Source organism: Belonocnema kinseyi, chromosome 2, assembly GCF_010883055.1.
Source record: "Belonocnema kinseyi isolate 2016_QV_RU_SX_M_011 chromosome 2, B_treatae_v1, whole genome shotgun sequence".
Lineage (NCBI taxonomy): Eukaryota > Metazoa > Arthropoda > Insecta > Hymenoptera > Cynipidae > Belonocnema > Belonocnema kinseyi.
Genome location: NC_046658.1, coordinates 101,302,347 through 101,313,813, shown reverse-complemented (window position 1 = coordinate 101,313,813; position 11,467 = coordinate 101,302,347). Strand labels below are relative to the sequence as shown.

Below are 11,467 nucleotides of genomic sequence, written 5' to 3'. Positions count from 1 at the left end.
AATCAGAATTGAGGTTCATATGGTACCTCGATGAAGAATGTTCTGCATTGCACAGAATGGGATAGTTAAAAGTTAAAATTACCGAAATGAATATTTAAAAACTGTAGAAGGTGAATTTTTTGTTAAAACACATTTATAGCTTTGAATATACTTTTATAAACATTAATTTTTTAATCTTTTAAAAATAAAGGATTATTTCGCTTCAAACAAAAAGCCATTTCCGATGGAGGATTATAGAAAATCGAGAAAAAAGATTGTTGAGCTAACCTAATAGTTGTATTTTAAACTTAAATATTAGTTTCTATTTAAAATTTCGTTATATTTTCATAAAATGAGAGTATCACGAGTTAAATTCGAAATCAATTTTAGTTTGAAATTGAAACTTGCCTTATTTTCTTCGTGTTTCATTGCTGTTGGTCGTTTTCCCTCTGCTAATGATTCCTCAGACTGTCTATTTATCTTCTGAATATCCTGTTTATATTTGCTCCCGTCTGAAGCGGAAATAATGTAGAGAACGAGAGCTAGGAAGCAGATTCGTAGGTGGAAATATGGCACATTTGATACCAGTCCGATCGTCATAATCGACCTAATTAAAACATACATATTTTATTAAATAAATTCGCGAAATCAGTGCAGGATCTTCAGTTATTATTATAAACAAATTTTAATATATAAAGTTAAATTAATTATTAAAAATAAACGAGTAGTTTTAAAATATTAACAATTAAAACCGTTTAGTCGACTAGAATGCGCAGTCGTCTAAACGTCTAACCACGTACGCGACGCAATGCAGGAAGACGGAACGCACCGAACAAAGATTATATATTGTATATTGCTAAAAACTTGAAAATTTTTGTTGGTAAACTTGGAATATCATTCATCAAATGTATGATGATGAATCTGTGAGTTAGAATCAAATTAAAGAGTGATTTAAGCAGGATAAAAGAGGTTTTACTTTAAAAATAGGACAATGCTTGGCAGTTGTTTGCAATGGAAAATTAAATTTTTATTTTTAAAATTAAAATAGAATCATAATTTTGAAAAATTAAGTTTTAAGACTCAGGGGAATCACGTTTTATGTAAAAAAAGTTTTTCAATTCCGAGAAAATCGACTGAGAATATTGAAATTAATACTTCATGGGTTTCATCGTCGGCTAAAAGTCCGTACAAAAAAATAATAAATGATAATAATTTAAAAATTTTCTTCTTACGGAATGCGTAATTGATAATTTAAGGATTTTTATGCAATAAACTCATTTGCGATCAAAATATTGGTTATCTAGTTTTGTTCTGCGGCCCTTCACTCCTACTAGATTGGAAATTGCCAAGCATCGCATTTTTTTATTAGTGGTCCTATAGAGGCCCCACAATGGTGAAACACTGTAAAAACGCCTAGCTGGGCTCTCACAGGGGCCTATTTATTTGCCCCTTTATTATTTTCAACAAAAAATTTCAAGGCTGCTCAAGAATTTAGATGATAAAATAATTAAAAAAAGATTAAATTGTTATAAAAAATTTCCAAAAACGTTTTCATCATAATATTTTTTTACCTTATTCGCAAACAATGTGGAAAATAAAACAACGACTTTAGTGCTTTACATTTGTAATAATATTTTAAACATTAGGAATGTAATGTATGAGTAATTTACATTCTGAAAATTTCACCAGTTCATTTTTTGAAACTTCATTTCACTTTGACTACATTAATTTTAACTTAAAAATATTGCAATTAGGGGGTAGTACATGTTCAAGGACATTTTTTTCAATAATTTTTTTTTTGCATTAATTTTTATTTGGTATTTGCAATTATTTATTATGTTGTAGGACCTAATTTTCACTAAGAAAAAAATTATTTCCTTTCATTTTTTATATACTTCCGGCGAAGATATGGGTGATCTGAAGAAGCCATGTGAAAAAACGGTCGCCATGATATCTCAAATTCGGATGATCTGAAACACAAGAACCCAATTGATTCTCAAAAAGTCCAGAAGTGACTATCGTATGATACTCAATCATTAGTAAATATTGATAAATAAACAAAGAGTCAATTAAAAAATTTTTTTGTTTTTTTTTTTAACCGTGTTTTCAACATTTGTTGTGTCAAATTGTTATTAAATATTATTGGAAAATCATGACCGAGGATGATACAATAGATAAATCTTTTACAAACATTAAAAAAAAAGGTTGAATGAAATCTATCTAGTAGATCTGCTGGAATCGTAGCGAACACCCTAAAAAAGTGCGTTTCAAGATAAAGGCGTTTAAAGTTTAAAGTACGCAAGATTGGGCCTTTCGACCGCTCGAGGCCTTGCGGAGTAATTCGTTTTTCGGCTACTTTCAATACGCCCTGAGGTAAAAGAAGGTTTCTACCTTATTTCTAAGGGTATATCGTGACTGCAATTTTAAAAGAATCAATTTTTTGAAAATTTGAACATGTACTACGCTCTTAAGGGCATGTGGTACTTCGCAAAATGTGATTAATTTGCATAGCGCTTGGAAATTAGTATCGATTTTTTCAGTGTTAGTCTCCCAGAACTAACCTTGTTTGTAGGCAATAACAAAAGTTTATTTCATAAATAATTTCCAAAATATCGGAAGGACAGAGATAAAAAACGAATTAACCTCAAAATAATGCACATGCATACAATTTTTATTTAGCTAAAAAGATTCTCGATCCGGTTGGATTCCGCTTCTTACGTTCCGTGCCATAATCCAATGATTCACTGAGACGTCACTTTGCTTTCGCCAGCACACACTTTAACAAAGTACGCATAAAACGATGCTGAGTTGCGGATTTGTGACTTATTTTGTGAATCCTTTTCAAACTTTAGAAAAGTACAAAGTACAATTTAAATTCTTTCACAAAAGATGTGTAATTGTTCTACTTTATACGTTAGTGTATTCTTAATGTGGCGTTTTGAGGTTAGAACCACCTGATCGTATTTTTTTCTTTTGACATAGAAAAGCCATACTGCACTCATAATATACAAAGCCTCTTAAATCAAAAGTGATAAATATAAAATAAAACTACTTTTACTTTGAGAGCTTATTAATTTTTAAAAAAGACGTCCTTTATATAAATGTTAATTTTGTATAACCGCTTATGACTCAAAATTAAAGTCTATTTAAAAAACGATTTTAATGCTCTTGCAGGGCAACAAAGGGGAAACCTACTGTAGGGCCTATTCGGGCCTTACAGGGGACAAGGCTGGGCACTACAGAGGTCTACTTTAAGAGTCTTTCATGGGCAAACTATATGGGGCCTTCGAAGGTGAGCATGTCGATCCTATGTGAAGCCTTCCTAGTTTGCCAATGTAGTAAAGAGGAAAATTGAGATGGTCCTCGTGGAGGCTATCTGAAAATATACATACGGGTAATCCAATACAGAGTACACTTCACGCTACAAATTGACCAAGTGAAAAACTTCAAAAATTTTACAATATTTGTACAAAAATTAAAACCTATTCGATCCATAATTACCCTGGTTATAGGTATTACATTTGTGATCTATATTTTAAAAAATTGAAGAAATCTGACGTGTCTAACTAATTGGGAAAATATACATTATGCTATCAAACGAAAGTTATGAGAAGACAAAAGCCTCTTAGAATTGAAAGCTTTGATTCAATTCTCTCCACGAAGTCTTTCCTACTATAAATCTACTAGCGCAACTGTTACAGTTGGGCGTACGCAGGTACGTATATATACGTTTAAGTATCTAACGACCTATTAAGCCCCAATGCTCGGAAAAGCATTAATTTCACGCCGAGCATAACTTTTCTGTCACAGTTTGCATCCCCTCTTTCTTAAAACACTGGGAAATTAAAAACGTCCGATCGTAAAACACAAAAAAGAGTTGAAATATGACTGTTCCCACCTTCGGAATCATAATCCGATATTTTTTATTCGTCGAATATAGGGACGTCTCCCGTTGTTATCTATCATTATTCGCATAAAATGTATTCTTTTAATTTTCATTTAAAGGCTCAAAAATGTACGCAAAACTTTATTTGTTATTTTAATTTTCATTTAAAAAATCATGAACAGATTTTGGTAATTTTTAGTTACTAAGTGCACCGTTTAGCCCCGGTTTGCGGCTAGTTTTTAAAAATCGTGCATTTATTGTAGAATAAAAACTGAAGAACAATATTTTTTTCATAATATTTTGTTCCAAGACTCTAATTAAGTCGTTTTAAGCTGAAGAAAGCCGTTTGATTTTGTCTATAGCGACGTGTCCTGATGACAAGGTTCTATCTCGAAGAGACCAAATGAAATGGTGCTAACTCACAGGGACCAAAAGAAAGGGTTCTAAATCGATTGGAGAACTCTCGAAGCTTTAAAATGCTATATAAATTGTACTGTAATCATCAGCGACCTCAACTTTGCAGTACCGTATTATTTCATTTCCACGATTTGGGACCTTTTCATCTGGATTTTCCCAGATGGAGCCTTATCATTTGGACACGTCGATGTCACTAAAATTAAGTCCAGCCTTATCCAGTCAATTCTTATGATAAGATAACTATACCCCTGTTATTATAAGTGGTAACAATTTCGCTGCTTATAATAAAAACTTGTAATATATATAAATTATTTTTAAAAAAAGAAGTCGCTTAATTTTCGCAAAAATTATAAGCGTTCTTTAATTATTTTACACATAACTGAATCCATTTTAAATTATACAGGCAGTGCCACTTCACATCACAAAATAATCTGCCCCTCAAATACGTTGTTTAAAAAAAAAAGCTGACACGTATCTTACTATTTGAGGAAAATAATGTTCGCAAAGTTATAAGTAAATAAAATTTTAAGGTTATTTAAAACATGAAATAGAAGTTATTTCTATGAACCTTGATAACTTTTGACCTTGTCCTTTTTAGAAATCTGCAAAAAATAATCAAAATATTAAAGGTTAAGAAGAAAATGGGCGGTTTTTCTAAAAATATTGTAAGCCGATTTTCTTCAAAACCCCACCCTTTTGGAATAAAAATATTTCGCTTATTTAGCACTTGCATCGTGCATTTAGTCTTCCGTGGAAAAATACAAATCTGGGTTTTACTATTAAAATTTACTTTATCTTTCTGACAGATTATCAAACCATTTAACCATTTATCAAGACCATCTAAGCGCAACCTCAAAAAAAAATTTTCACATTTTTTCGCATCTGAATTATGCTCACACGGATCGCAATATCGAGTTGAAAGTTTCAGAACAGAAATGAGAATCACTAAGAAATTTTGTCTGTTCCTACATTTTTTTTATACTTAATTTGATGTTACGCTCATGTGACCTGTTTCTTCTAGATTTTAACGTCTATCGGTAAAGCAAAATAAATTTAAAAAGAAAAGTAATTTATGATTACAGACTCGTCTCGTAAATAGTACAAAATTGTTTTTTTCCAAAATTTATAAATACTTTTTAATACTTTACTTTAAAATGTTATTCTTTAAATTGAAAACACCTATACTAACTGTGTATAAAATTATCCTTAGATTTCCTATCTAAACAAGAAATTGTAATCTTTTATAATTTTAACATGAATTATCAGTGAAATATGCCTTGGCTGAATCAATAGTGAATACATGCATCTTTATTTTGTTATTAATTTCAAGAGACTGTTAAACTAAAGAGATTTTTTATTTATTTTGTTTATATAAAAATCCGGAGGATTGAAATAAGGTTGTATATTATGCAAGTAAAACCGAGGTGAAACTTGGAAATAAATAAATTTATAAGTCACTCGACAAATATCGACATAACATGAAAATTAAAAAAAAACTTTTTTGTGTTATAATGATTTTTTTCATATTTTCTCATGTAAAATATATTTGAGAAGTATTATTTAGTACGACGATTGAAAAACGTCGATTACCTTTTATTCACTAGTCATTAGTCAAATAATTTTTTTGTGATACAATATTGCAATTTCTATTCATCTTTCAGTAAAAAATACTTATGAATACGAAAAACCGATAAAGGCATAAATCGGATAAAAAATCGAGCCCCAACAATGTAGTTTTGGAGGATCTATCTCCTCACCACCTTCCTTATTTCAATCTGCATCGTATTTGAAAGGAAAGGTACAAAAAAGCGGAAATTATCCTTCTCATTGGAAGCCATAACGCTCTCCACTTCTGAAGTCGGTGAAAACGAGTCGATGTGCGAGAAAATCGAAAGAATTTTAGGGGGATGGTTTCTCCCGAAAGGCTGGGGGTGCAAACACAGAACAGAATTGGTTTCAAACGTCTAGCCACCCTGAGGCAAATCCCCTTTTCCTCCTTTAGGTACCATACTAGACTTTTAAGAGCACTTTCAAATTTTTCAATTTTTTTCAAATAAAGTAAGAGTCTTTTTTTGCACTTTCTCAATCTTATTTGAAAAATTCGCTAGGTCTTGTAGACAAATTGAGGGCTTGCATAGAATAAGGATCCTAGTGTTAAGTTTTATTACGTATCTTTTTTTAAGTGAAAAAAAAATGTTTTTTTCTTAATCTTAAGATTAGAGTAAAAACTGTCTTTTTGAGAGTAAGAAACTTTTTTTAAGTTGTTCAACTTGAGCTCAGTTCGCCGGTTACACCTCAGGACGTTCTACGCCTGATAGAATAATCATAATTTAAACATCTTTGTTTGGAAGAATTATTCTAGGGTTTTGTTTACTCAGGTTATTGAATGGGAGGAAGAACTTTTTGAAACAAAAATTTAGAGAAAGTTATGATAAACATTTTTGAACAGTTTGGCATGAAGATATTAAATAGTTTAGAAGCAGTAATGATTTTAGTGGATCATAGCCCTCTGGTATTCGACTTTACTATAGGCTCAGGGACGAACTGCTAAGCCACGATGTTTCGCTAGTGAGTTTCTTCTCATCAACTGCTTTTCTTTTAAGTAACTATAATGTTTACCATCGAAAAAATCTTCGAAAATAGGATATTATTTGATGAGTGCTTTGTGAGCTTTAATTAAATTTTTATTCGCAAAGAGAAATATCATCTTATAAGCAAAAACTCACCAGCGAATCATCGCTCAGCAGTTCGCGCCAGCGCCTATAGTAAATTTAAAAACTCGAGCGAAAGAAGACATAAGAGGCTAGGAGACATGAACGTCCAATTTAGCGTCTTATGTCTTTTTGCGCTGCAATTTTCTAGCTTACTTTAGGCGCTGGGGCGAACTACTGAGCCTTTTGATTCGCTGGTGAGTTTTTCCTTATAAGATAACATTTCTCTCTAGGAATCAAAATTTAACTAAAGTTCACAAGAAACTCATCAAACTCTATCCAATTTTTGAAGATTTTTTTATGGTAACAATTATAGTCGTTTTTATTTATAAAAAAAAAAATAATTTGATGAGCAGAAAGTGCATGCCTACTTGAAGGGCCCAGAGCCGCCATTTTTTACGAATTTTTTAGTTCGGAAACATTCGGTATGGTTCAGGATATGCGGGAGATTGAAATCTAGTCTCGAAAAGAATTAAAAAATTTTAACAAGTCATATAAAATTTAGTTTATTGTTAATGAGTGAATGGACTAGAACTGTAAACTTAATCAAATTTAGTAAAAAGTAATTCTTAGTTCTCTCTTAATCTGTTCGAGCGAGATTTTCACTCTATGAAATAGTGTGAAGTTGTATCACTCCACTTCGAGTGGTTTATATGGCCAGTTTAATTCATTTCGTCCCTTAACGAGCAATTTATATCACCCGAAGGTAAAGGGTGAGCTAAATGACTCGAACGCCTCGGGTTAGGAGATGCGCCTGTAGAGAGGCTCTCTTTATTCGGACGAGCGCGTGCAACATATCATATAGGTAGGTTCCTTTGTTTTGCTTGGTGCACGCAAAATCTGTGTTGCCAGGAAAAAAATTATTCAAGTGCGTGCAAAAACAACGTGTCGTTTATTTATCAGAGTGAGAATTATGTCAGCGCTCTTCGAAAATTTACCCGAAGTAAGTACACAATATTAAGAAATAAATACGATCGTTAAAATATACTGGATAGTTGTTACTATTGAGGTTATGCTGGACATTGGAAGCATTTGGAATTTGATTTCCTTTTTTGCATAAGAATAACTGCAATACGAAAATAAGGAAATAAATAATATCTTATGACTTAATTATTGGATGCACTAGATGATTTCGAAGTTTTGGCTCATTACTTGTCACAGCAAAAAGTTCACCAACAAGCGTTGGGAATTTTGAAAGTTATTTGAAGCTGATTGATATTATTTCCATAATTATTGACAAAAAATATCTTTATTAGAAGAATTAGTATAATGTAAGTAGAATTATCAGAGCTGCCACGCAGTCACTTAAGTCACTTTTAAGCACTTTTTTCAGTCACTTTTTAGTTACTTTTTTGAGAAACAGTTACCATAAGTCACTTTTTAAAGGAAAAGCATGCTTGAGATTGTATGGAGGCCATTGAGTCTCAGCCTACCTACCTTTTTCAGGACGTATCACTTTTTTGAAATTATTTGAATAAAATTGTAGCATTTTTTCAGTTAAAAATTCTACTATTTGGTTCGAAACCCAAATCTTCTGGGTGAAAAAAAAATATTTTTAGCTAAAACATCTTCTTTTTCAAAAATTTAATTATTCTGGTGATAATTCAAAAATAATGTTACACATTCTTCGCTGAAATAATTTATTTCTGAAGAAAAAAACATTTTTCAACAAAAACGACAATTGTTCGATCAAGGAGATAAATTCTCTACTAAAATTATTATGCATCTCTATTTCATTAACAAAAAAATGAAATCTTAACAATCTAGTTCAACTTTTAACAACGTAATTTTGTTTTATTACACCATTAAGCCGTTTCCCTTTCGAGGTAGGCGTGACTCACTCGGCAGGGGAAAGGAGTAGTGTGTGGAAGGGATAGAGATTTTTCAGATTGATCCAGAATTCTCGTGCTATTTAAGTAAATAACACGTTCGTTCCGCAACACTGCTCCGACCCAGGTTGCTGATCAATCTCTCTAGCAATCACCCCAAGCGAAGAACCTCACGAAGTCGTTATGTAAGGCTCCCCACTTGGGTCCATTAATAGCCAAGGTCTTTGTTTCAGGCGTCATTCTCTCTACTGACACTCTTCTCATTAACTATTTTCCGCCATACTTTCCTGTCCTGGCATACTTCTCTAGCTTCTTTTATGTCCATGCATTTTTACATGCAGGCTCTCGTGTTTCTGTGACTTCTTATGTCTCTTCTAAGTAGGGTCTCATTCACACATTGTAACCATTCTTTCCGCGGTCTACCTCTGGGCACGTTGCCATTTACTTTACCTTGATACACTTGTTTCGTTAGTCGTTCATTTGGCATTCTCTCAACATGTCCGAACCATCTTAACCGATTTCTTTTCCATGTGTCTACTAGCGTCTCTTCTGCACCACATGCTTTTAGAATTATCTCGTTACTTACTTTGTTCATTAGGGATTTCCCGCTTGTTATGCGCATGAATCTCATGTCAATTGCGTTAATTTTACTCTTATCTTTTTCTTGATAAGTCCATGTCTCGCTACCGTATAGTATAGTCGGTACAAATATAGAATTATGTATTGCCAGTTTAGCTTTATTTGATATATTTTTACTTCTGATAAGGGGACCTGCTCTACCAATAACCTTCCTACCTTCATTTATTCGTCTATCTAATTCCTCATCTATCTTCCCGTCCCTAGTAAATAAGCTACCAAGGTATACGAACTTATCAACTTGTTCAATTCTCTCATCATTTAATAAAATATTGCACAGCGTTTTCTCACTCTTTCCATCGATAATTTGATTTATAAAAAAAAGGAATTTTCAAACACATAGTCAAAAAGTACACGAATTTTTAACAGAGATTAATACATTTTTATAATGAATAAAATAATTCAATGTTCAGTAAAAAATTAATTCTTAATGAAAAAAAAACATTTCACGAAAATACTTAAATTATCATTTCTTAGAATTAAAATTTAAGTATTTCATTTTGAGTTAATACTTATCCTTTTTACTTAAAAATTTAACTATTGAATTAAAAGACCGTGTATGTATATTGCTGAAAATTCATTTTTTGTTGGTGAAGATTTACTTTCTTGGTAGAAAAATAGTATTTTTCGCTAAAACTTGTTTTTTTGTTGTTGAAAATTTAACGGTTTTGTTGTAAATTAACTTTTTTATATTCAGTTGACATTTGTGGGTTGAAAATGCAATTCATTTTGATTTAAAACTAAATTTGGTTATTTGAAAATTCGTCTTTTTCTTGAAAATTAGTTTTTTGGTTTTTAAAACTTCTATTTTTTATTTTAAAAATTTCAAATATTCGGTTGAAAATTCATGTCTTGTTTTAAAATTTATCTTTCATGGCAGAAAATAATTCTTTCTGTTTAACAATTTAACTACATGGTTAAACTCCTTTGGTAAGAGTCCATTTTTATAATTCATCATTTTAGTTGAAAATTCATCTTTTTTGTTTAACATTCAAGTATTTTGTGGAAAGTTCTTTTTTATTTTAGTTGAAAAGTCACTGTTTTAAATTAAAATTTAACTATTCCATTTCTGGATTAAATTTTTCCTTTTAAAGTAAAAATTTAAATTATTTGATTGAAAATTCTTGTTGTGTTGAAAATTAATTTTTTTTTCATAGAAAATTATTCTTCTTTTATGAAAATTTGACTACCTTGTTCAACTTCTTTGTTAAGAATCCATTTCTTCAAGGTGCATAATTTTAGTTTAAAATTGATCTCTTTATCTAAAGATTTAATAATTTTGTGGGAAGAAAGTTTATATTTTCTAGATGAAAATTGAAATACGTTTTTCTTGAAAATTCGTCTTTTGTTGAAGTTTAATTTTTCTGATTAAAAATTCTTTAACTCAGATAAAAATTCAACTGTTTGGTGAAAATTTTCACTATTTTGTTTAAAATTCAACTTTTCTAGTTAAAGATTCTTAATTTTTTCAAAAAATACTTTCTTAGATCGAATATTTAACAGTTTGTAAAAAATGGTTTTTTTGATTGAAAATTAATTTTTTTCAGACGAAAAATCAATGATTTCATTTTTTGTTCGAAATTGATGATATTTCGATAAAAGTTTAAATATTTTTAAAGAACTTCAGGTAATGTATAAATTTGATAATATTAATAAACCTTGGTATTCACACCCAAATTCAGCACTAGAATTTCATCTAATCTTGTTAAAGCGAGCCGATCAAGTAAATATTGTACTTATTTTATTTAACAATAAAAATTACAATGTAAAATTAATTTGCAATAAACTTTTTCAGTGAAATTGATGTTGTAGATGGCGAAGAAGATGACTGCAGTTTTCACAGTGAAGATTCATACATTTTCAATTTATTAATATTATCACAGTTCTCACATTATTATTATAAAAACATTTCTGTGATGAAATGTTGTCACAGGCTTATCTGCCCAACATGTCAAAGGCATTTTTTGGTTAGAGTTGGATTTTTTTTATTTGTTCATTTTTGCACGGGG

General features: G+C 30.8%; 1 protein-coding gene across 3 annotated transcripts in view; it reads right to left on the bottom strand.

Annotated features, from left to right (window-relative positions):
- Positions 1 to 11,467, bottom strand: part of LOC117168377 — a 55,822-nt gene that overhangs the window by 38,326 nt on the left and 6,029 nt on the right. For all 3 annotated transcript variants that reach the window (XM_033353978.1, XM_033353979.1, XM_033353981.1), the window contains exon 2: positions 388 to 586. In XM_033353978.1, coding sequence (XP_033209869.1) covers positions 388 to 579 — 192 coding nt within the window. In that variant the 5' untranslated portion in view covers positions 580 to 586. The remainder of the gene's footprint in view (positions 1 to 387; positions 587 to 11,467) is intronic.